The 27792-nt window shown below is 31.5% G+C and overlaps 1 protein-coding gene across 2 annotated transcripts; it reads left to right on the top strand.

The window, feature by feature from the left end:
- The first annotated feature begins 683 nt into the window (after positions 1–683).
- Positions 684–26810, top strand: LOC144837078 (uncharacterized protein ZK1073.1-like). Of its 2 annotated transcripts, none has more exons than XM_078692067.1 (13): positions 684–870; positions 1682–1732; positions 4868–4925; positions 5873–5990; positions 8458–8520; positions 16189–16264; positions 17466–17552; positions 18010–18084; positions 18534–18634; positions 19951–20038; positions 20656–20742; positions 23028–23079; positions 23772–25654. In XM_078692067.1, the coding sequence occupies exons 1-13, from the start codon at positions 835–837 to the stop codon at positions 23912–23914; spliced, it is 1035 nt and encodes a 344-aa protein (XP_078548193.1). In that variant the 5' UTR covers positions 684–834; the 3' UTR covers positions 23915–25654. The 2 variants fall into 2 exon arrangements, with proteins under 2 accessions (XP_078548193.1, XP_078548194.1); XM_078692068.1 differs by lacking the exon at positions 23772–25654 and adding an exon at positions 25687–26810 and having other exon boundaries at positions 685–870.
- Positions 26811–27792: the final 982 nt, after the last annotated feature.

The raw sequence follows: 27792 nt of genomic DNA, 5'->3' as shown, positions 1-27792 counted from the left end.
TATTGTGTATACAACAAACACTAGCCTACACACACTACCTGAACTAGGCTACCGATCGATTGTGTGAGACCCATTCTACTGCATTTTTTGTGAAATTCTTTGAACATTTTGGGTCAAAAAATAACTTAATAAGCTCCCATGAAAAACAATGCATCATTCAAACAAGATGAGATAAAATTTACCTGCAATCGAGGACATGTATCGAGTTTTAGATCAGGGCAAGCATTCCCAGCTAAACAACTCGCCATCTCTCTGCATATACTCTCTCTAGAAAGTAAAACTTTTTTTAGACAATACGCGCATGCGCGAGAGTATTTTGGAGGTTAAGCCACGCCCATTTATGTAAATTGCCCACGTTCGTCCTGGAAAAAAAAAATACGCTGACGGGCATTACATTATGAAATTCATCTCGGATACTGCAAACTGGGGCAAAAAGAACAGTCAAACAATTCAGAAAACTGTATACAGTAAATTAACATATTTAATTTATCTGGAGCTCATTTAGTTGATTTAACTATGCACAGTTCTGATAATAAATAATCGAGGCACTAATCTTAATATAATAAAGCACTAGGCCTATCCCTATAATTTTCTGATGAAGTAAAAATTTGTCATTGAAGCTAATGTTGTGTGACCTCGGTGGAACGCCATACTATATTCAACAACACGAGTGGTGTGCCACACTCGCTTGTCCCTCTCTTGATTGAGCTGGTCGTGTCGCGTATGAGTTGGTGGTGGACGTGCAAGTCGAAATATTGTGGCCAGTTTGCCGGTTGTGAGAGAGCTAAATTTGTTTGATTTTTTACCATTCATTCATTTTTAATCAACTCAAATATGTCGGCAGAACATAGTGACGTTCCTGAAGCAAAGGTGCGTAAATTTTATGTATATTGTTAATTTTCGTTAGGCTTGAGTTGTTGAAGTTTGTAGGAAGTGTACCTACTTTCTTGACTCAACTTCACTCTCGGAGAGGGAGTTAATCCGCGGCGATGTAATAGGAGGTGCCTGGATGGAATGGGCTACAACATGCAGTAGTGCTTCTCTGCAACTGAGTTGCATTGTTGTCTCATTAATTATTAGTGGTTATTAGGCAGAGGTAGGCCTACTAGGTCAGAAAGGGACCTTTACTATTAATACATGCCTAGCTCACTGTAAAATAGGGTGGCGGGCAAACATTTTTGTTTAAAAAATTTAAAAAAAGGGTCTGCTGTCTTGTGGCTCCTCACATGATTTGAATCTAATACTGCTAGGCCTATGAGTACCCAGGCCTATTTTCAGTCATTAACTATTAACTAAGCCTATGACCAGTAGTAGAATTTTATGAAATAACATGTCATTAAATAACTTGTTTGATTTATGCAATTTTTTTTAAAAGTTAACAACTGCTGAAGAAATGTGTTATTGATTATTCATATAGAAAAATCTAACATCATTTCAACCATTTAATTAAAAAACAGATAAATTTGTCATTAGTCGGGGTGCTACACCACCAGTAGATTAGTTTTATGTGTATAGGGTGGCGTTCTTGCAAGACAAAATCCAACTGCTACAGTAGGCCTGAATAGATTGAACTTTATGCCCAACAAAAAACAAAATTGTACTGTGTTGACCATTTTGAAAGAAATACCATGCGCTAAAAAACCACAGTAAATTGTAACAGCCTGTATTTTGTATTTTTCAGCTTGAAGAAGTTTGGACTGAGAAATGGGGAGCGTTCCATTGCTATGTTCAGGTTAGTCAGCAAAATGTATAATTAATTGGAAAGTGTTGTCGAATATCATTTTACCATTAATTATTAACTTTTTTTGTTTATGAGAAAAGATGTTTGATTTTGGATTATTAAGTACTGTAAATGTTATTAAAATATTTTGTATTCTATTACTTATTAAGGCCAGTCAAAATCTAGCTTAATAGAGACTTTATTTTCAGTGCATAGTGTGTTATTTCCAAATGGTTAATCTTTTGGTACATATGATTATATATTAAAAGATACTCTACATTTTTCTAGTTTTTCTGAAGACATTACAAAGTACAAAATATAATTTAGGTAATTCAGCTGAATTCATAACATTTTGATGGTGAATTTATCTTTTTAAAACTTGATTGAATGTCACCATTACAATAAAGTATGCATAAATTTGATAGTTATTAAATATTATTAAAAACATTAACATGTAAATCTTCAAACAATTTAAATTTTCATCATGCCATCTGTATTGTTTATTAAATAATAATATTAGATCTATTTTATACAAAATTCAATTTGGTGCTTTTAGGGTGTGTTTCTGCTGCATATCCTCAAAATATAAATATATGGTATACTTTATATTGTATATTTGATTACCCCGCTTCTGCTAGAAGTACTATCTATGGTGGTCTTGTTAAAGTTCATCTTTTATACCCAACCTGCCTTTCGATCCCCCAAAATGGGGACAAGTTGCCCGAATTGGAATTTGTTATCTTTGGCGATGTTACTGTATAAGCCTGTGCTTTCACAGTGTATGTTTGTTTTGTTATTGACTTGTTTCAACGACAAGTTCGCACACCCCATACTCTCCTTTAATTTTTGCTAAATTATCTTTCTACTGTAAATCTGGCTGTCCTGTTTGTTCCTTTTTAATTTTCCCGAAATCTTTGTTTTCCCAACAGGTTATTTGCATGACTATAGATTATCCATCCATGTGTAAAAAGCTTACAGAAAATCAAAATATACTGTCATTTTTTATTGGCAGCAGAAAAGGGTACCCAAAATACGGTATAAATTTATAAATACCGTATTTTATCCACAAATTTGGTGTGGAAAATATGGTATACAAAATATGGTATATTTTTTATGAGCGCCGTTTCCTCTGCCAAAAATATACTGTATATGATATTTAAAAAATACAGTAATAACTTATTATTATTTACTTGGTAGCGGAAACAAGGCCTTAGTAATAGTATTTATTGGACTGAGGTGTTTCATATGAGTGTTTTGTGCAACATATGAATTTACATGGTGTTTTTCACTGTATATGATTAAACTATGCTTTTAAAAGTAAATGTCAATTACTATTTGATCCAATATTCCTTCAGTCATGCTGTGATGGAGTGCTTGACATCAACATTATGCATAAAATAGTTAACTGGTTCACAAGCCTATTATGTCTGGTTTGTTGCTTGCAGACAAATCAAAGAACAAAATAGATTATTGTATACAAAATTAATAAACTGTCAACACATATTTCCACTTATATTTACTACAAACATTAAAAATTAGACCTAGATTTATTATTGTTTTTGTCATACTAGCCACTACTACTAATTTGTTTTATAATATAATGTATGCAGTAAAACAACAAGTACTGTAAATGTTAAAGGCTATTTGCAGTTCACAAAACATTTTTGTACGACCAATCAATATTTTATTTCTTAATGCCATTACATTATTGTTATTGTAGGCCACTGGATGCAATGCATTCATTGGATAGTTGTTGAAAGTTTTTAGCTCTTAAAACTATATTAGCTGGGTCAATATGTTGTAATTTATACAGTAAAGTTAGAGTACTATAGTCTATGCTAGTGTATTGTTAATATCTTTACAACTATCTGCTTCAAATATTTGCCAATGAAGGAAGCGTCATTGGTCGTTGATCCTGTTTGTCTACAGTTAAATTCTACCACAAGTATGTCAAAGGTTCACCTGTGGATAAAGCAAAACATTTTTTTAGTATTATAATTAAAGTCTTTTCATATGCTTTTTGCACTCAACAAATATAAAAGCTTTTCGTGGAATAAAACAATTAATTAGTTCATTAACACTATTCTAGATAAGTGTATACTTGTCATTTAATTGTTACATGAATTTGATGCTTTTAAGGCAATTATCCAATGTAAAAAATTACATTAAATCTGAATATTAAAAATAAAATTTAAAAATTGTTTTCAAATAATGAAGTATGATGAGCGTTTTACAATTTGCAGAAAATGTAGGTATACAATTTGGCCTTATGTGACCTGGTTTTTCCTACTCGTGTAGCATTATTGTGAAACCATTTCTTTAATATATTGGGATGCCAAAATGAAGAATTAAAAACATGTATTATAAATTCATATTTATTCATTATTATATTATTATAGTGACTTATAAGGTCATTTTAAAGTCGACTGATTTATATAGTGCCAACTAAATGTTTATTTAAACTTGATATTAATGTTAAAATTTGATATGGTAGGTTTTAAAAATATTTTATGGTATAAATGAGTAAGTCTTTTACAAATTCAATATGACATTAAGTTACCTACTGATCTGCTTGTGTCCCTCTTGGAATCACTTCATTCAACAGAATCTACTTGTTGCACACAGAGGGATATTGTACTGTACAAGGCAGCAAAGCAATGAAACCAAAGGTCATCGAATGGGTCATAGAAAAGTTTATACAGGATACAGTTGTTAAGGCAACTGTAAAGATAAAGAAGTTAATCGCTTTTAAGTGTTGGATTTATGTGTCTGTGTACATATAGGTATACAGTCAATATGTGCCCCAGGCCATAGGAAAGTGGTACTGTACTCCAAAACTTCCATTTGTAGAAAAATACAAGTGTACACTACAATATTATATAGTTTATATTAAAAATATGTAATTAATTGATACCATACCAGGCCATGTTACAGTCTACTGTGGCAAGTCCAGTTTTGCTATGGCAATCTCTCTCTGGCCGAGCTCTCTCAGTATCTAGTATTTATTCCGAGGATTACATATACAATTGTTGTACAATTCGTGAGTGTTATTAATTGTCAATAATAATTTGTGTGTTACTGTTAATTTAACTTAGGTTGTCTTGTACAGTACAGTATTTAATGTAGTTTTTAATATTTTTTTTCAAGGGGGATAAAGAGAAAAATAAGAAGGTGTGTGTCACATTTCATGACATCGGTCTAAATCGTAAGTTTCATTATTTCAACTATGTTTAAACAAGAAAATATGTCTTACAAAATATTTGGCTCGAATTTTTGGATGTAACAGTTAAACCAAAACGAAAACATTGTTTATTGAACATGTCTTACAGCCTACTGTCTGCATACATCTCATTTAGACTCTCTTCTCCCAGACGGGCTTTGGGGTTTGCGCATACCCAGTCCTAGTTTACGAATTCCCATTTTTTCATATTGTGTACAATTTTACAAAATGTCCTTTCCTATACTACTTGTATTCTACTATTTTAACTCGTATCACCAGAAGAAACCTTATTACAGAAAGATATTTACATAGAGCTGTCTTACTCATGCCCCTGAGTAATTATCAGAAATTAGTTTGAGTCTTGCTACAGAAGGCATGTTGACAGATGTGATGCTGTGAATCCAGGCTAGCATTATTGAATGTAGGACTGTTTAATGGCCTTTAGTAAAGTTAGAGACATTTCTATTTTTGCAACATCTTTGGCCTACCACTTGACACCAACAAGTTTACATAATTAAACCAGAAGGGCACTCAGAGAGCGTAAGCCTCTGCCTAGGCAAATGTAAATTTAATGACATGTTCCCATACAATGTACAGATGATGAAACCTTTAATCCTTTAACATCTTATGAAAATCGAATAATAAACTTCTAAGTTATCCCTCTAACTAACAAATAATAGAAATAAACAATTAATTTTAATTACTGGTATGTTTTGGAGGGATTTTCCATCAAATGATTGCATACTGTAGTTCAATTAAAATCTCTGTCTACACTATCATGCAAAAATAATAATGTGATGTGCCCATACAGTATATCTACACGATGATGTCATATCACTACCATATTTGGGCACATCACACTTTTTTGTCAAATTAGTTTGATAGTGTAGACAGAGCTTGGTGTTATATTAATTTTAATTTTTATGTTTCAGATTCTGCCTATCTGAAATTGATATCCCAACCTGTAGCCCATGGACTAGCAACCAAAATGTGCTTTGTCCATATCAATGCTCCTGGACAGCAAGACAATGCAGAAAACTTAAAAGATGGGTAAGTTACCAACTGTAAAGAGATAATAACTGTAGGTAAAAAATATTTTAATATAAAACCACAAAATAATAATGTATTTTGCAAAATAAAAATTGATCACTTGATGATAATAATATTATATAACGTAATAAAACTATTTGAAGTTGGTGTGCACTTTGAACTGTAAAACTCAATGCATATTTTTAGTTTAATCCCAGTATACTACCATCTAAAATTGTATGCTTTTATCCAGTGATAATAATACAAAATACATTGAAGGTGATAAAAGGTCTAATGTGTATTATATTAATATGGAGTCATACTACTGTAATCTACTGATACATCCGGTAAGGTTTTATGATATAAATGTTATTAAGTACATCATAATTTAATTTAATGTTATTTTAATATTAAATTGTACGTTTTATACATTTTTAAATCGGAATTATATATATATTATTTATTATAATTATTATTTTTAGTCAAAATACTCATTAGATTTATTCCGAAACTGAAGACCACTCTCTGTGATAAGTGATGTTTTATGGCGTTGAAGCTGATGATTGATGCGTTTTAAACGAAAAAATTAACAATATTTTAACTAATTTTATCTTGCTTCTGGAAATCAAAATATATATTTAATTTAAATTTAGCACTAGAGCAGATGATATTTTATATCATAAAACCATAGCAGGCCTACTGGGGATACAGTATGACTGTTATGTGACCTACATTATATTAGATAAGGAACATGGTATTGAAATAGTATCACATGCATCTTTTATACAGTCAATTTATATTATTTTTAAATATCTAAATTGAAGTACTGTACAGTACTTCTGTAGATAATATAATCTGTAGATATTGTTTGTACACAGGGGAAAATTTCATTTTAAATTTGTTATAGCAATATTGCTAATCAAACTGATTTTTAAGTCGAGAAACAGTTTTGTATTGTATTTTTTGCTACACAATTAAATTTTATAAATGTGTAGCAATAAGGTTGTTTTGTATAGCTTTTTGCTATGCTTGCTACTATTCTCCGATACATATGTTTGTTGAATGTTAATAGTATACACAATAAACTTTTTTAATTAGTCCCTTTTCAACTGAATAACCAGCAGACATGACTACTGTCATTTGAAATTAGTTTTGAACGCTGAATAACCTCGTGATGAAATTTAGCTGATTACTTATATTTTACATTAAAGCGTGGTCCCCAAGTAGGATGTAACGCAAGGATGTAGGAGAAACGCAATTGACCAATCAGGAGGTGATAGACCATTCAAACTCTGGCTTGCGATTTGTCAACTCACTTGCGTTGCGCTTACATCGTTACATCCTGGGAACCAAGCTTACACGGCAGCTTTACTCCACGAATACCCCATTAGTTCCTCAGCCTATTGTTGTATTTTTCGAGTGAATGTGCTCTTTTTAACAATGTGCACTACTACAATATGAAATTGACATTTCTCAGGACATTTGTCAAATTTTAAAATCAATAACATCAATTTGAATATGAATTAACTTTGTTGAAAATAATGCCTTTGAAATGATTTACATACTGGGCAATTATTGATAATTGTATTAAAGATATATATTGTCCCACTAAACAATTTTTTTTTTAAATGAATGAATGAACATAATAGTTATTCACTTTGACCAAAAACTGGATCGAGAAAAAATTATTTACCTGAATAAAATGTAATTGAAAGCAAAAAATAGTTAAATTGTGTCAGACAATGGTTTTTGGTTAAAATTTCTTTCTAAACGTTTCTTTGTCTTTTTATAAGTTAAATCATTATTTTGGTTTTTTTTACAGAAGTGAATAACTTTATTAAAACTGCAAAATGGACTATTTAATGTCTGATTTTTTAAAATCTTCATTTTTCATGTTTTTGGGGGACAATACATCTTTAAATAAAACTTCATACAGCCTTTTATAAATGGCTTTAATTTTTCGTATTACAAAAAATATCCAATCTATGAGTTACTGTAGATTACAACATCATGTATGCTGCATTTATTTGTGTTTTTCCAGTCCACTTCATTATGCATTAAGAGGTATAAATCTTCATTTGCCACATACTTTAATATATTCAAGGTCTAGATTGAATTAGCAGCTATTTTGTGTAATATAAATACAAATAGGTGAAAAACACCTGCATGCTGTGTATTGATTGTACAATTCAAGTTAAATACGTGTAAAATTTATGTGTGAGGAAAAAATCACATTCCATCTAACTCCATGAACTATGAAAATTAATGAAAGTGGATTTACATTGGCATTTGCAATGCAATTAAAATAAAAAATTAGTTTAAAACAGCAAACAATGTTAAGAGGCTATTTAATTTTGATTTTTGCAGTTGAAATCATGTTTGGATATTAAAATCCAGAGTTTTTTTTAAATCTTCAAAGTCAATTAATATTATGTCTGTATTTTATGTATCAAAAACTATTTATCTTTTTATTTATTACCATATTCAGGTATGTGTATCCCACAATGCAGCAACTTGCAGATGAGATCCCATATATACTTGAGCAACTAGGGTAAGTAATAAACCCTACAATATATGTTGTAATATTGTTAAATGATTTAATTATCAGTGCCATGTTTTCTTTTCATCTGAAAAAGCGATCTTCTTCCTAAAGACTAGAACTGGTAAAACTCTTTGTATTGTGGGAACAATTTTCCATGATAAAATAATGTTAACTTATTTGGTAACAGTAAAGAGTTGGCAGATGTAGATGGCTTCTGTCACCTCGGTTTTAAATTTGCAAATTCTATTCTTACTTCTGTTAGTGTTAAAAGAAGATTTTCAATTAAAATTTAAAACTATTTTATAATTCATTCCCCTAATGCCTATTCCTTTTAATACATTCTTGTGTCAATGTTTTAAAGTAGATGTTAACTCATCAAAATTTATATACAGTACTGTAAATATGCTAAGATCCTGTTTACCTATCATTTTTGCTGGCATTATAAATTAATTGTCAAACTTTGTTGTTCAACTCTCCATTAAATATTTATTATCATATTCTGAAATAAATGATATGTCTAAAAAGATGTTGCATTGTCAATTTCACGTGATAGAATTTGGAAACACACACATTGGTAATACATTCAAGAGTTTCTGCATGTATGTGACACAGATATGATGTGAATCCCAGTCTGAAATATTAGGACTGTTTAATAGTAAAGTTAGCGACACTTATATTTAATGAATTACCATTTAACACCAACAGTTTTTTAATATTCTTTTAGTTAAATGTAACACATGTTGAGAGTTTTTGCATACAGTATGTGCTATTCTTATGCTAAATTTGTATGTGCAAGTACAGTAGGTAATACTAGAAGGCTAGTACATGTATCATACTTTATTTAAATCAATACCCTTGTATCATAAATAATGAAAGCAGTACCTCCAAAGTCTCCTAATAATTGTGACAGTTTCCCAATATTTAAAGTCATCATTCCTTCTCCTGCTAAGGTGCAATTTGTCAATGATTGTTTAGTATGAAACATGTTAAAGGTATCCATGTACAAATTATCATGTTTATTTAGATCTTGAAAATGTGAAAAATAAGTCGATTCTAATAATTTAAGCTGCCCTCTATAAATACCCGAATGCATCGTGCGAGGATTGATATTTTCATATGTGATGCACCTACGATCGTGAAAGGGTAAACAAGTAAAAGAAACGTAACTTCAATGAAAATACCAGGTCTTCAATTTGTATAACAGATTCTACCAAAAAAAGGAAGTACAATTATTTCACCAACGAGACAACGTCAGGCTATACCTTTAGCTAGCGTACGATGTTCGTACGTTACCACTAGTATTTATCAGCTAGGCCTACAAAACTCAACCTAGCTAAGCTAGGCCTAAGACTGTCCACAAGGACATTCATCGCAACCTACTTACTTAAAACATACATTTAAGATAAGAAATGACCTGGTTAAATGTTTTTAAAGTAATATACTCTCTGCATTATTTTTACAAAATGGTAGGGATAGTGTCTTTAACGCTACACAGTCGGAAAGCCGCGTTGGTAACGCATCACTGATTTCATTAATTGTGAGGGCGCGCTTCGTGGAAAATGTTGGAATTTTTGCTATTTTAGTACACTTAGAAAATGGTATAATTTTGATATTAAATGAAATCAATAAACGTATTTCAATAGTTGAACTACAAGCGTAAATAATGATAAAAACTGTGATCTAAATTCCACAGATTTTTTGTTTTAAGAAATATCATTATTTTATGTATAAACTTTTTTACTTTAATTTTTTTTTAAATGATGGTAAAAAATCATTAAATTTCATATTTTCTAGATAAGGTTTCAAAGCGAATTTAAAATCCTTTCAAGATAAACTATTAAGCTATCTATTAAAATAAAAATCTAATTTTAAGCTTTCTTGGGATGCAACTCCCACTAATCAAACCAAACCTACTACATTTCTCTGTTCTGTTTCGATCGAAAAATCGCCATTTTGAAACTTTGTTTACGTTTTACGAAGCTGGTACGAATCGTCCCGGACCGAATCGTGTCTGTGTTCAATACGGTTTTCATGCAGGCGTATTACGTCATAGGCCTAAGATTTCAATTTGCTCCCCGATTATTGTTCTATTTGGTTTCTGAGCTAGGAAAGGCTACCTACTATAATTACTTACTTGATTTCTAGCCTAGCTAGGCCTAAAAATAGTATTTTCTAGGCCTAGCTAGGCTGAGTAATTCTGATATAATACTAATATTAGATAGGTAGGCCTACCCTAGTGAGTGTTAATAATAGTAGCTGGGTATTCTATAGTCTAGGCTGGTGGTAGGTCTATCCCAGCTCTGCTCATATACCAAGCAAGAAGAAGCCTGAAGGAGAAACTAGGCCCAGAACAAATAAAAAACTGTTAAAAAAACAATAAATGGAAAAATAAAAATAAATAACCCATTTTCAATTTATATATGGGGAATGTTTTATAAAATCGGGCATGTTTGTTTCAGAGACTCAAACGTGTATTTTTATATGGTCATGTTTTTAAAAAAGATAATTATGGGCCCAGCTGAAACCAAGATATAAAAATATAAGTCCATCATTTACTTGTATATAAATATTACTTTATTAGATACAACTTGCATTTCACACAAGCAACCAATTTTTTTTTTACGTATACAGAATGTGAAAAAGCAGTTTTTAATACAAATATCTTTCAAACAATACTGATATAAATAGTAAATACTACTACTGTATATATTATTTAAATAGCACCTTGTTCATCAAACATAACAAACTAGCTAGGCCTATATCATATTAACTTACGTGAGTCTTACGGTTGTACTGATTTTATGATTGTTTTATATGTTTATATTGTATGTATCTGTGTGACTCTGGTTAATAAAGTAAATCAATCAATCAATTGCAACTTAATTTATATCTTATCATTGACTGATCTGAAACGCTTCTAAAACTTGAATGCGCATGAAATGATATTGAAATCGAGAAAACCATTACAGCTTCCACCGTCCAACCTCATATTGAAGAACGAGACAGAAAATCGTCGAGTCTTGATACCAACAAAAAACCTAAAATGAAAATGAATAGCTGAAATGTAATGAATGAAACTATTTAAATAATTGTCACTATGATATGAACAAAACATTGCATCGTTATACAGTATAATTATTCAACAACCTGAAAACATTTTCAGATATAGGCCTACCATGAAAAAGCAGCAAATACAAAATTTCCTTATGTCTGTTTATTGTAATAATTATTAATATTATAAATAAATTGTACCCCTCAGTTGTCAATAATTTTACTATAAATAAATATTTAACTATATAGAATAGGTAGGCCTATACCTGTATCAGGCTGCGATTTGCTTAATTATCTTTTTAAAACTTCCCAATGCATCTTCAATATAGAGTAGGATTGTAACGATACTTTAATAATACTAAATTGTAACTAAAGTATTTAAATTATTAACAGAACATGTTACTAGGCCTAGGCCGATATAATACGACAACGATCCACCAGGTCGTGCATATACTCACCTACAACAACCACAATCAACACACCATGCACCACACACGACGGAACTAGTGCCGCGAGACGTAACAATATATGACATGAGGACCTTTTTTAAAATGTTCGCTATAGGAAGCTTAAATAGGGTTTCAAGCCAATTTTAACGTAAAACAGACTATTGATACTTACTCTATCCATATACGTCGGTTTTTTGGTAATTCACTGTATGGGATGCAAATCCCACTAATGGAAAATTTGTAAACAAACACCTGTTAGAAAACTTCAGTTTTGACGGACGCACACGAACTTTGGAAAGAAATTGTCGCTGACAACAAATCCAACAAATTATTCAGAAAATTAGGTGACCTGCGACATCTTAAACATATAAGGAACTGATCTTACCATATATGGTTAATTTTTCGCCTACTAATGTTTATTAAACAGCTATTAAATGACGTATACTTTATGCTATGTTTTCGCGCGAAACGTTGATGCTTCTGTGCCGAGAGAGGGCTTCTAAAATTTATGACGTCATGCGAAGTCGAAAATTCAGCGATAACGGTCATATTTCCCAACGCGGCTCTCCGACTGACAGTACAGTACATGAAGCTTGCAGTGATTTGTTTGCCATATTAATATGCACTAATTGTTGCCTAGTGGTTAACTATATTATTCATATTTAATGGGTCATGTTTATTTTAAAGGTTCACTACACTTGTTGTCTCTATTTAATCAGGCTGTGATGATAGCAAGATTATTGAATTTTGTAAATGCTAGCAGTGACTACTGGACAAATGGAATATTCAATTTCATATTAACAGTTTAATTAGGTGTCTTGTATTGTAAAAATAGGGTACAATACATTATATGATAGATTTAATAAAATTAAATTCAACTGTATACAAACACAATTCAGCTTTAAAATTGCAAGCAGTACTCTACAAAAGTGCACACACATTTTTAATTGTTTGATACTGCAAATCAAATTTAATATACGACAAATAAAGAATCGAGAAATCAATAAGAACTGTAAAAAAAATTCACTTTTCAGACATAACAAACATCCATCATAGTTAATAATGTTAGTTTAACACAATGGATATATAACAGCGAAGTTCACTGCTATCTCGTAATGCAATAAATTATGTATCGTGCAGCCGTTTGTTTAAATAGATTAAAAGAAAGAATGCAAGATCAGGAGGAGGAAGCAGCTTTATTGGAACATCTGTCTGAGATGATATCAACATTAAATCATTGTCAATGAGATACCAAACACTTTTAAATAAGTGTTATTCCCTTGCACCACAACCTACTCCTCTCTCCCCCCCCCCCCTTATTTTTTAGTTATCCGCAGCTTGGCGGATAACTCTTTGTGATTTCATTTTTTTCCCTGCATTCTTCTTTCTAGCCCTTTCTTGTGTCTCCCGTCTCGTTTTGCATCTCTCTAAAGCATATAATCATTTCGTAACTTTTTCAACTTATGTACATCACGTGAAGTCGTGCACATCCTATTTTTGAATGATGTCTAGAGTTGCGCAGACGAATTTTAAAAATAAGGTTATTTTCCCTTCTGTGCTAGTTAATTAAATTTGATAGAGTGTATCTCGCTTATTTGCACCCCAATCTTTCCCATATTTTAATATTTTCTTGCTCAATCAATTACCTTTTGTAGGAGTCTTTATGTGCTCATTTTCTAATGTATTGCACTTGGTGTTTGTTGTGCAGATAACTAAACTCATCATAGTGACGAGTTCAAATCTAGTTAATTAATTTTGAATGTAATTAATGCATATATATTTCTATTTATAGTATTCTACATTTCTTTACTAAAAGTACATTTGAAATTAAATGGGTATGCCCCGGCTTGTTGACAACCAGCCACTTTCTATTAGTGCATTTTTTAAAGAGACAGCAAGGGCAACATTATTCTGACACTGACAGGAAATTAAGCAGATATGTCGCAGGATATCAACACTGTCTGTCCATCAATATAACACTATAGATCTACAAATCTATTTTTAACATGTTGACCATTACCCCAGACCTTGGCGATTCATTATATTATCTGATCATATCTTCTTCTTCCTTCTCCCCATCCTTGGTGTCAATTACATTGCTGAATGACCAGTGTCCCTCCTCATTTTACTGGCCTTGGAATTTACTAGAATTATCTATAGGAAAAAAACATATATCTTGTTTTTATATTCAGTTCTCTGTCTGTGACATCCATCTGTCTCAATTTACCAATTTATAATTTATGTATTAGTAGAATTGGGTCTTTCAGTGTATTTTTTAGCACACCTGATTGTATTCTTGCAATATGATTGGTCAATTACACATCACGTGTCATTCGATCGAACGAAATAGTGATATCTAATGGTGATAATGAACATGCTCTAATGCATGTTCAGCTTTCTGTAAACACTTTGAGATTTTTGCCACGCGTTGTTAACCGATTGCGTTCAGAAATCAACTTGTTGTGCGTGCCACCAATAACTGTTTTACTCCGCGTCTAAAATTGGAGCACTGCCTATTTGAATGGCCTAGCTTTCAGCCTATCAATAGCATTCGTCCAAAAAATTCACCATGGATAAATTGAATAAAAGTAGGTGTGTTATAAAACAAAAATTGACTGCTCTATTTTCAACTTGGCTTGTGCCTTATTTAAAAAAGAGCAGTCAATTTTTCAACTCATAAAATATTCTCACCATCCAACTAATAAATATTCATTATTTGTATCTATATGCTGATCATGTGCCGCACAAATAAGACATTCTATGATCATACAAACAACCTTTGTATTGTTTCAGTGTGTTTACTTTAAATCTTGCATTGCCTGTATATGAATGAATCAGTTCCTTAGCATTTATCCAGGGACTTTAAAATGCAAAACTATATATATATATCCTATGATATTACTCAAATCATATACACTTTTTATTAGTATATGGAAGTTTTACAGTATGTAAAAGTACAATAATATTTAAAACAAATGTTTCTGTACTAATAAAACTTTTAACTGACAAATATGAGTTACAAACAGAGTAAACAAATATGTTTGTTACTGTACTAATAAAACTTTTAACTGACAAATATGAGTTACAAACAGAGTAAACGAATATGTTACTAAAATTAAAAATTCGACTTATAAACCACCTTTGGTTTGAAAGGTTTAATTATGATAATAATATTTAGCAATTAAACATCAGCAATGATATGATAGTTGCCCTATATAATACAATTATAATAATAATTTATAATTACAGTTCATAACAAAAAGCTGTCTTTTGTTTAGTTGGTTTCATGTGATACCTGTCTATTGTAAACTTGCCAAGATTAGTATTAACTGAATACATAACTGTGTTTAAACTTTATATTTTTGATATCTACTGGTATTTATTTGGTCTGGTGATTTACCTGATAAATGATAATACAACAATTTGAATAATTAAATTGGAATAATTGTTCTTGTTCACTTTGAGATTGTTAATAGAGCTTCCCATCTTTGCATAACTGTTTAATAATAGTAAATGTCGTTTTACACCACAAAAGAGAAAACAAAACTGTTTAATAATAGTTAATTCTTATATAAGTGCAGATAAGCAAGCTCTCAATGTGCTGTACATAAATAAAATAGACGAGAAGTGGCAATAATTTAAATTAATGAAAAACTTGTTTGAAAAGGAAAGACTTCAACTGGGTCTTGAAAGAGTTAGAGTAGTACACTGTCTGATAGAAATTGGTAGGGAATTCCACAGAGTTCGAGCTGCCACAGCAATAAAAGCTCTTCCACCATACTGTATGTAGTTGTCCTAGTCTTAAGAACTACAATCAGACATTGGCCAACTGATCTAAGAAATCTAGTAGTAGGCTGGTAAATATGCACACGCTTAGATAGGCAGACTGGCCCCAAATTAATTTAAATTAAGACCTTGTACTGTATTCTTTGTTGCACTGGTAACCAGTGAAGATCTGCAAGCACTGGGGAGATGTTATCGTATGTGTTTTGCAGAATCTTCATTCGATTTTTCAGAAGACCAATGAAAAGTGTGTTACAGTATTCAAGCCTGGATCCTACAAATGCATGCATGTTTAGTGCAATTGGGGGAGGCTGTTTGTTTAGTATTTAGTTTGTTAACAAATTAAATACCTCAATATAATATATCACATTAATAATGATATTTTTACTTGTAGATTCCAACAAGATAAAAAACATGACATCATTGGTCTTGGTGAAGGGGCTGGTTCTAATGTTCTCTTAAGGTTTGCTGTAAGTTTGCTTTTCCACATTATTTTCTAATTATAAATAAGAGACACATACTTTCTAAACACCAGGTCTCATGAGGATTGGGTAGTTGTGCTGGATTGGATTTGAACCAAGGCCCTAGGATTTGTAAGCATGCATGTCAACTACCAATCCACAGTGCCATTTGATATTCAGTGACTAACACTCAAATATGAATACATTATGAAATTATTATCAGTATTTTATTGATCTGTTTAAAGTAGACATGAATAAGTAGTAACTGCTAATAATTCATAAACAATTCATTTACACACAATAATAGAAACGTAGAATCTCTATCAGCAGGAACCGCCCGTCCGTTCTACGCTTTGTTTAAATGGTCATAAAGAATAACATAGATTGTATATTTTTATTACCGTTACCTCTCGTCTGTGTAAATTGGCTTGTATGATGTGAAAATGTGTCAATAAAAAGAATCTGATATTTTTACCACTAATTAAGTTGATAATTGTAAAACCTTTATGATGAAATTGTGCAAGTTACAAACTCAAACTATCCCAAATTAAGTGTGCTATCTATTTTATGATGTAAACGATCCTGTGCTTTACCACCCGTGATTAGCATCTAATTGAACACAGGCTGTGAAAGACACAGTGTGTTATTAAATTATAGATGAGTTACTACTATAAAACGAATACGAGATGTTAACGCTTTGAATGTCATCTGCTCGGTGTTAAAATGCACAGTATCAACTTAATAATAATAATAAATGGGACTTATATAGCACATATGCAAAGGCTCAATGTGCTTAACAAAAGAAATAAAAAGTTTCAAAAGGCGACAGCGGCCCAAGAATAGGAACGAAAACTATAATGCTTTGTTGAGTGGTGGAAAGATGGAATGAGCGAGTAGAGACTCTGAACTAGATCGCAAAAAGGAATAATATGGATGAATAAAATTCGCAATAAAAACAGGCGAGGAATTTGAAGGGATTTGAAGATAGATAGTAACATTTTGAAATGGATTCTCTGTGTAACAGGAAGCCAATGAAAGTTTCTAAGCACAGGTGTGATGTGTGGCAGAGAGTGACTAAATGGATACTCCAAATTTTACCAGTATGTACTGGTTATGTACTTTATTTAATATTTGATAACATAATTGCTATGTGTGTAGTGGGGATGGGGGGTGTTATTAATCGTAGAATTTAAATATTTTTTTTTTACAGATTACCCATCCTGAACGTATGCAAGCCTTGGTTCTCCTGGAATGCACAGCAACATCCGCTAGTTTTGCTGAATGGGGACAAGAAAAGGTAATTTTGTGTTGAATTATTAATAATTTTGAAAATATACACATTAAACACATACCTGCAAAAACATGGATGATGATACTTGGTAGGAGCCAAAAAGAACCAAACTAAATACTAATTTTTATTCAACCTTATTTATCGAGGGTGACTCTAAACAGCATATGCTGGCAATCAAGAGGCCCTCATGATGATGTACTAGGTTCTTTAAAGTGCACATAATACAGATGTGTACATTCGACCTACGGTTTAAAGTCCTTAACCGAGAAGACTCGTTCTACCACCAGAACCATGGAGTGAGTTAGGCTCGAACCCTTGCCGATGTTATGGCTAGGTATTACCGTTCCAATGACTTAACCACTTGGCCACTCACTTGCTCATATATAATATAAGGAGAGGACAACAAGGGTACATTAAAACTGATAATCATAATAACCTAATAATTAATAAATTATTAATACAGGTTGCAGCATGGAACATGGACAAGGGAATGAACAAGAAAGTTGAGAACTACATCCTATGGCACCATCTTGGTAATGTAAGTAAACTTGTATTGATATTTGTAGGGGACCATGTCAAAATTATTGTACTACTGCAGTAACTCCAACTCTTATTTCCGCTTTATTCAATTATTTGGCAACCTTTTGTGGAGTAATCATATGCACTATTTATTGCAAACACTGTTTTATATACACTTCTACAATGAAACGGGTTTCCACTGTGATTTATTTTTATTTATCGATACAAACTAAACAAATCTTTCACAATCACAGTGATAATAAAATCAGCTGTAAATTTAAGAGAAAGCAGGGAGAAAATAGTACTGAATATGATGGAGTCTAATCCTGTAGGCTAAATCTGGACACAGGACTAATTTTATTAAATGTTAATACAATTCGAGTATAATCCCAGATCCCCCTGGGACTATACCCGGTCTTTATATACAGTAATCATTTTTGATGATCTAATCATTTTATATTAATCCAGCACACTAAAGAGAAGTTGGATGTTGTACATGAATATCAGGAATCTCTTTACAAGAGAATGAATGCCAAAAACCTTCATCTATTCATCGACAGCTTCATCAAGTATGTATGCACTTTTTGTAAATTCATAAAATTGTTATATTTTACATTCAAACACCTGTATTTATAGAAGCATAATAATAATCAGCGCAGATCACTAATACATTCAAATCTCTCATAGTACATATTGTTTCTTTTTTTTTTTATTGAAGTATTTATTCTAATTCAGAAACACATTTTCAAGTTTTTAGAACATATTTAAACTTTTTTAGTAATAGCTCAAATACTGAATCTTAAATGGGTGAATGCTCTATATTCTTAGTTCTGTCTAAGTACTTTCCTGAAGGGCCAGTGTTGCCCAAAGCCCTGCAACTTAATCATTTGGATTTAGCTTTTTGCTCATTTTTATCCATTGAGATCCAGCCACTGATACCCAAAGCATTGTCATTTTTTCATTAATTTGCCTTTGGATTTATAGATAAATAGAACCCCTCCTTTGGGACACCCTTATTCAGTGGACCCCTTAATTAAGAGGACACTTTATAGTTAAATGGAAAATGTTTTAATGGATGTTTTAACACTATGGCCAACCCTGTTCAAGGGACATCCCTATTATGGGGACACTTTGTTAGGTCATGAAGGTGTCCCTTAAAAGGTTTTTTTTAGGTTTTAGTAGTAGTAGTAGTAGTAGTAGTAGTAGTAGTGGAATGGCTCAGTTAATCAATCACCTTTACCATGTTTTCAACTGAAATTTTTAAATGTCAAATGTCTTAAAAACAGGAAATTAAGATTGGCAGCACATGTCCATCATTATGCAAAATGGCAATGAGCAGATAATAGCTTCTTTTCTATTATTTTATATATAAAATCGTTTTGACTGAAGTACTAGTAGCAATGCCATATTTAGTATTAAGGATATTACCATATTTGGTTATGATATTGCCATACATGTATGTATACATAAAATATGAATACATAAAAAAACAAGACAAAAGAACATCGACATGGACCACAAACAATTCTTAATTTTGGATTTAAATAAAGATAAACAATTAAAGAAAATATATCGTAACTTTAGTTACGATATTGCCATATTTAGTTACGATATTGCCATATTATTTAGTTAAAATATTACTGTGTATTTAGTTAAAATATTACCATGTATTTACATATTACCATGTACGATATTGCCATATTTAGTTACGATATTGCCATATTTAGTTACGATATTGCCATATTTAGTTAAAATATTACCATGTATTTAGTTGCGATATATTGCCATATTTATTCAATAATACATGGTTGTATGTATTACTACAATTAATGGAGTGCGTTTATTTGAACAGTAAATCATAATGTGTATATTTTGTTTTATGTAGTCGCAATAACATCCTTGACAAGCTTGATGCCGTCAAGATACCCATGCTGCTAATCACAGGATCACACTCACCTCATCTTAAGGATGTTGTAAGTTTAAAGTCAAATGCTAATTATAATCATTATCTGTTTGAATTCAATATGTTGATATAAAGTTTGCGGTACACCACATATTATATATATAGATTAAACAAACAAGTTTGACCAATCACTTTATTCACATGAATCGTACATAAAAACAATGATTTGAAATTTGTTTGAAAAAGAAAAGTAAAATATATAATTGAAAATAAAATATAAAAATATGAAATGAAACATGAAGGGACAGTACTGTAAGCGAATAGATTTAAGTGTACAGCCCATGGTAATAGTAAAAATATTAACAATGATTCTCAATAGATACTGTATATAAACAATAAAGTTATGAAAAATAAATAATGATATCATAATCATTGCATACAAAAGATACTGCAAAAAGATTGATAGTATTGATACCAAAAACAATGAAACACATTATAGATGATATAATGAAGAATTTATTATTCTCGCTGTATATATATTAATCGGAACGTCGAGTAACTCAACAGTTATTTTCAGAACTAATATACCTGGTGTACCGCAAACTTTATATCAGCATAATAATTATTTGAAATTGTAATAACAAACTTAATCAGGGATTTAAAATGTTATTTTATTGAATTTTTTAGGACAAGATGTGGTCACATGTACATGACAAAAGGTTGAGTAACCTGTTGAAGGCTGAAGATGTTGCTGGAGATATCAAAGAAGAAGATGTGAGAACACTTTTAAAATAATCAATTATCTTATTACTATACTCGAAACAATCATTTGTGACCCGATCTCGCAAAACCCTCTCTTTGTCGGCAATTCAAAATTCACGTAATCAGTCAAAATACGTCCAAATCGACTACCCTGGCAGATTACATGTTTTTGCATTTTCGAAATATTTCACTATTTAAGAATACGTCTACCTGATTTAAACTCCCGAAATTTAATTAAAATTATGAAAAAAGAGAGTTTTAAAAACATGTATTTTCCTCAAGCCTAACAATTTATTCACGATCTACGCTAACATTTTGCGTAAATTCAGTTGAAAGTTGCAGAGTTTGACGACATTTTGATCGCCAGTTCGCTGCACAATGTTGAAAGGTCACACATCAAAATAAAGCTCATCCATTTGACATTCCAAATATGGAAGTTTTAGGGCGGAGTTTGAAGAAGGAACCAATGAAAACTTTGATTTACTATGACATAATTTCAGAAAATTCGGTTCTTCGAAGTTTCTGGAACAGCGAACTGCCTGTGTTGCTATGGCGCATCATCGCAATAACAAACGTTATTGGTCAACGCGCTAGATGTTATACGCTCTACGCGCGGAAATAAAAAGTTGTTTACATTTTTGTGAGGTTATTTTCATTTTACACACAGCATGTCGTAAATTGGAATAAAAACGATTTTAATATTCAAAGTAAAGTGTTCTGCAATAGCTGTAGCCTGTATTTGTTTATTCCATAGTAAAATAGACAAGTCAAAAACAATTCACGTCATAAATTCAATTGTATTTTCTATATTTTTTTGGGCTATAGGCCTTAATTTTATTATGGTTGTAGGCCTACTACTACTGGGCTTAGCTTTATTGTCAATAAATAATTTTCTTTATACATTTTATATATCCAATCGGCTCTTAATTATTTATTTAATTTATTGTCCAGTCCTTTCATCTTAAATGTTTTTTAAACTCATTGGATTCAAGTCCAAACATTACAGCGAATCTTCCAAGTTATAAAACAAACAAATGTATTAAATCGTCAATACAATGTAAGTAGCTAGCAAGCTGTGACTCTGCAAGGCGCCAAACTTGTCTAGGCTAGTTTACTACTAACGCCAGCCCCAATGTCGATGCACCGCTGCCATACACGGCCTGATGAACACCCATCAGTAGGTCTTACAGGCGATGACGGCGAAAATCTGAATAGGCCTAGCTAGGCCTGCTTGGTTTTTCGCTGTTGATATCGTAAACACCTCCGAAACCAGTTAAAATAAGCTTGACGTTATAATGCTGTTTTTCAATAGTGCAAAATAGTTAATTCGAGTGACTAAATAGGTTAAAACGGCGTCTGAAATCAGTCAAATTGACTATGATGTGCACGCTGCTATTATATCGCACACACTTCCTGGTATGACGTCATTGTGTCTTAGACCAAAATACCGCGTTGCTACGGAGTGAGTTTTCAGCGCGTATCAAAAAGAATTTCATTGCAAACTTCAAACGCGATTTTCTCGTAAACTAATTGAATGATTTGTAAGTTTTTAAAATGTAATAACTTTTTAAATATTTACTCAATTTTTATGAAATAAACACCACTACAACGCTTATGATTCAAATAATCCAAATATATAAAAAAATACAAAATGAATATTTCCGACAAAAGTAGGGTTTTGCCAGATCGGGTCACATTTTATAATTATTATTATTTCATTTATATATAGTGCTTTTCCAAAACATACAAAAGATGCAACATGTGTTATTTTCAATTTCCCGGATATCACAACATCCACATCACCAGTCCATATTAAATAAAAAAATAATGATTACCGCTTTTCAAGAAGTGATCCAATCTTGTTTGATATATGACAGACCTAAGGCCTTTCTTACCACATCTATAAACCCTTAAGAAATTCCTCAAGTAACAGGGTGCAGTATTATTTATAAAAATATATAGTCAGAATAATTGAAATTATTATTATACTGGGTGAGCTCTTCAGTCAAAGACTGTTCTCCTAGAGGTCCCAGTTATTAAATGTGACACCATGTACCATCAATGGTTGATTGATATTCTATCACACCCTTTTATGTTTGTTCTAAAGCTCTGTGTACACTATCAAACTAGTTTGACGACAAAAGTGTGATGTACCCAAATATGGTAGTGATATGATGTCATGTCCATTATATGGGCACATCACATTTTTTTTGTCGCGAAAAATTTGATAGTGTAGACAGAGCTATTAAAAGAGTATTCTATTTGTTTGTACTAATTTGTTGTTAAACTTTTTGCAGCCAAAGAAATTGGTAGAAAGCATGACTTACTTTTTACAAGGACTTGGATTGAGTGAGTATTTTTCCTTTTAACCCTTTTCATATTAATTTACAATTTACTCCAACAACCATCTTTATATAATGTCATCCTTTCATTCTCATACATTTGACTTACATTCATTAAATTTATTATCTCTTAATTTTTCTCAATCATGCCTGTAATTTCTACAAAACATTCAACCTTTTCTTTACAGCTCTGTCTACACTATTTTGAAAAAAGAGTGGAATGTGCCAAAATATGGTAGTGATATGCCCAAATATGTTTGTCATAAAGTTTGATAGTGTAGACAGAGCTTAAGAAACATTAATATATATAATGTAATCCAATTCACTTTACACATCTGCTGCCCTATATAGTGTACAATGCATAAAGATATGTAATTAATATTATCTATTTCTTTTCTTATCTTCTTCTACATCTGGTTGGTATGTACTGAATGGTCATCATAACTAAACACTTAATTTTGTTAACATTGTTTTTTATGTATTCTTTAACTCTATACTTTCTACTACAATTTATTTTACCTAATATAATTTTATTGATTTGATATTTTATTTTGTTGACTTTTGTGCTCATTGTTTATCAAATTTGCATTATTAATTTATCTTGTATTGTGTTATTTTATGTGTTGATATTATTGATATTCATATTTTACTACTAAAATGCACCTTACATTGTTATCCTATTAAATGTGGTATGTATAGTCTCTGGTATCTCTATGACCCGACTCGGCCGCTCCGCCTCCCTGGGGGAGACCTCAAGAATGGCTAGCATAGAGACAATGGAGGATCAAGATAAACCTCGTCCTCATCTTGTGAGAGTTGGCTCACAAGGAGGACATGAGTAACCCAATAACCTTGTCATAAATAAATAAATCCCACTTACTGATGTACTTAATTATTTGGGGACAGTTTTTGTGGTTTAATTAGAAGTTTCTGTTCATGTAACATGAAATTGTACCTTTAAGATTAGTACTAAAAGCCAAATAATATGATCTATTAAGAATGTGATGATAGAGCAGACCTTGATTGATAGATAAAAACGCATATTTTCATCTGAATTCTATAGCTTAACATTCATTTTATTTTGATCAGTGAGTAAAAACCAAAGAAAATATAGATTATTTATTTAAATAGTAATGGAAAAGATAGAGTTACAGTGATATATGTGTTCACAACACATACTTATTCCCAAATCCATATTACCACATCCCTGTTAGGACATTAATATCCCCACATCTGTTTCCACATTCCCCTATTTTTACATACCTGTTCCCATTTCTCTCTTCCAACATCTCTCTTCCCACATCTTTCTTCCCACATCTCTGTTTCCACATTCCCCTATTTTTACATACCTGTTCCTATTTCTCTCTTCCAACATCTCTCTTCCAGCATCTCTCTTCCCACATCTCTCTTCCCACATCTCTGATTCCACATTCCCCTGTTCTTACATACATACCTGTTCCCATTTCTCTCTTCCAACATCTCTCTTCCCACATCTTTCTTCCCACATCTCTGATTCCACATTCCCCTGTTCTTACATACATACCTGTTCCCATTTCTCTCTTCCAACATCTCTCTTCCCACATCTTTCTTCCCACATCTCTGATTCCACATTCCCCTGTTCTTACAAACCTGTTCCCATTTCTCTGCTACCATTTCTCTCTTATCGCATCTCTCTTCCCACATCTTTGTACCCATTTCTCTTCCCACTTGTCTCTTCCCACATTCCTTTATTCTCACATTCCTGTTGCTACATACCTCACATCTCTGTTCCCTTATCCACCCACACCATTCAACACCCCCATCTAATTTGTGTGCATTGTTTGTGTGATATCCACCCACACCATTCAACACCCCCATCTAATTTGTGTGCATTGTTTGTGTGATTTATTATTGTTTATGTGTTATCTTCTTTTACAGTGTAGTTTAGTTTTGTATTTGACAATTTAGATTGTGAAAAAGAAATATAAATACTTATAATAAGTATATATACGTAAAATAACCATTAAAATATTCAATTTAACAAAAATTAATTAATCAACACGACACACAAACAAAAGAAATATATTCAAAATAGTTTAATGGATTCACTAAAACAAGGGCTGTTTATTACTGTTAATGAGAAAATTTTTTGTTATTTTGATTTGAGAATATAATCTAGACAAACTATTGATGTTCAGTTTCTTTATATACTACTGTACTACCTTTGTCATTGATATTTAATGATAAAAATTAAGTGTATTTGTTTGAATTTATTGTCAAAAGTTCTCACAATGTGTTTGTTAATTATACTGCAATAATCCTTCATTTGCATATTTTAATTTGTATTCAATTGCATGAGTTGTGAAAATGTTTAGCAACGTTGTTAATTGAGTGTTTATTCAACAGAAACACTTATTGCTTTTTTCATCAAATTGAAAATTGCAAGCAAGATATACGACTCAAAGTTGATATAATAATGATAATTTGAAGTGAAGGTTTTGAATCTTGACAAATCCATGCAGTTTAATATTTTTACTTCCATAAGTACTTCTTTGTCCTTCAATCAGTTAAGCAATTAAATTGTTTCAAATTATGTAATTGATAAATTTATTGTTTTTTCTTCATACACCTTTAGTCTCCTCCCTACCTCTAACACGCCTCGGCCATTCTGCATCCCTCGGTGAAACATCTAAAGAAAAACGTGGACTGAGCATGTCCGATATGGACAAGCCAACCGAGCACTAGAGCATGCAAATTGAAGAAAATACAAGATGTTTTGAATAAATCAGGAATGAAAGTATTTTGATCTACTTGAATGTTATGAATACATATATTCCTTGGCTTAGATCATGTTATACATAATGAGTGTTGAACATACATAATGTTCTAGTTTACATTAATGCTACATTTGGTCAAATTAAAAATGTATTAGCATTCATAATTTTTATGATTGAATTAATGACATAAAACACATGAGTGCAATTATGAATTTCATTTTATCATATAATATGTACAGCACACATTATGAATGATGTTATCTGACCCTATGAATGTGTTTAAAGTTAATTGTATCCCATATTGATGATTATATTGTTTGTTTTAACTGAAATTATTGAATATATAAAATATGTACAATTTTAGTGCTGTAATGGGTTAGGTATTGTTAACAGTAATGCACCAAATCATTATTTTCATCACAGTATTCAGTTTAGAAATAATATACCTTTAAACAGTATTTTATGTCAATCCTTAGTAATATTTTTGTTTTATCCATTGTCTTTCTAATGTCAATGAATCTTTTCAAATCAAATTTGTATTCAAGATAGATTTCAATTTGTATTCAGGCTATAATTTGTATTCAGGCTATAATTTGTATTCGGACTAAATTTCTACAGGTAGGCAAGACAGGGTCTGGTAGTGGAAAAGGCAGCATCTATCTCATTTAAGAACCAAAGAGAATATATTCAAATTCATGAAAGACATTTTTGTTGTTGCCTGGCAACATCTACAGTAGTTTCTAATACAGTATTTAGTCGTTATGTAGCATTAGGTTGCTATGAAACTAAAACGAATTTACATTCACAAGAAACAAACATAGATTATAAATTTTTTTTTTTCATTTTTAAAGAATATTGATATTGAGGCTTTTTAAAAACCAATAGTTTTTATGTTTTTGGTTGCTGCTGGTGACAATTCCTACAATGTACTATGGGATACAGCCCATTGAGATTAAGAATAAAATCACTTTACAAGGCTAAATGATTATGGTCATGTATTCATTTGTGTTGGTTTGAATCCAATGCTTGTCTGCATTGCTTGTATCCGTGGGCAAGACACTTTACTTACCTTTGCCTCTCTCCACCCAGGTATACAAATGGGCACCTGTTAAGGTCCAGACACAACTTTGTGCTGATTACTAGCTGCATTATGGGAGTATGTTTCCATACATGTTTGATCCAAAAATAACCAGAATAATATGTACAGCGCATTACAACATTTTTAGGCGTTTATTATTTCAATAGTACAGTATAATGGTGAGATGAGTAAGCCAATTACAGGAAGAAATTTAGTCTTTTGCTTTTGACACCTTCAGACTAATGTTGGGTCTCCTAATAACAATCAATAGAGTATAATTAATGATCGTCAACAATTTTTGTCTCTAAAATGCAAAACTGGAGAGGAGAGCTCTGTATTAAATGCTGTAGGTCAAGGACAAAGTAAATATATATGGGGATTCAATTCAATTTAAAAAAAAAACATTTATTTACGTCAAAAGACAAAAAGTGACAAAAACAATGATGACAAGAGATAATTTAGAAAATGAGCGAAGACAGGATCCCAAAAAGATGAGAATCTTGTGGCGGGATTGCCTTTACAAATAGATATGAAAAAAAGTAAAAAATTAATTAAAAATAAAGAAATAAAACAAAAATAAATAATACCAGCACAGTAGATAAAGGTTGAACAAATAAAATAAAAATGATGAGCAGAAAAAAGTAAAGATGACAAAATGAATAAATTTAATCTAGCAAGTAACGATGTTCTGTTGGTAGTTGTCCTAAGGTTGTTTTGTCAAAGGGTATGAAATGCCATAGAGTACACTGCCTATTCCTTACTTATTGAATCAGAAGATTGATTTGATTTTAATTAAGTTATCTTTTAATACCAACAAATTGCCATCAAGTATTAGTTACATATATATTTTATCATAATTTTATTAATCTGTGTTCAAATGATTTAT

Source organism: Antedon bifida, chromosome 3 (assembly GCF_963402885.1).
Source record: "Antedon bifida chromosome 3, ecAntBifi1.1, whole genome shotgun sequence".
In the NCBI taxonomy this organism is placed as follows: Eukaryota; Metazoa; Echinodermata; class Crinoidea; order Comatulida; family Antedonidae; genus Antedon; species Antedon bifida.
This window is presented reverse-complemented; position numbering and strand designations above follow the sequence as displayed.

Bases quoted from the DNA above. Each gene is read 5' to 3' on its own strand.
- LOC144837078 (XM_078692067.1), top strand. From the start codon at position 835: ATGTCGGCAGAACATAGTGACGTTCCTGAAGCAAAG. The intron at 871-1,681 runs GTGCGTAAATTT...TGTATTTTTCAG, and splicing joins GTGACGTTCCTGAAGCAAAG to CTTGAAGAAGTTTGGACTGA. The intron at 1,733-4,867 runs GTTAGTCAGCAA...TTTTTTTTCAAG, and splicing joins CGTTCCATTGCTATGTTCAG to GGGGATAAAGAGAAAAATAA.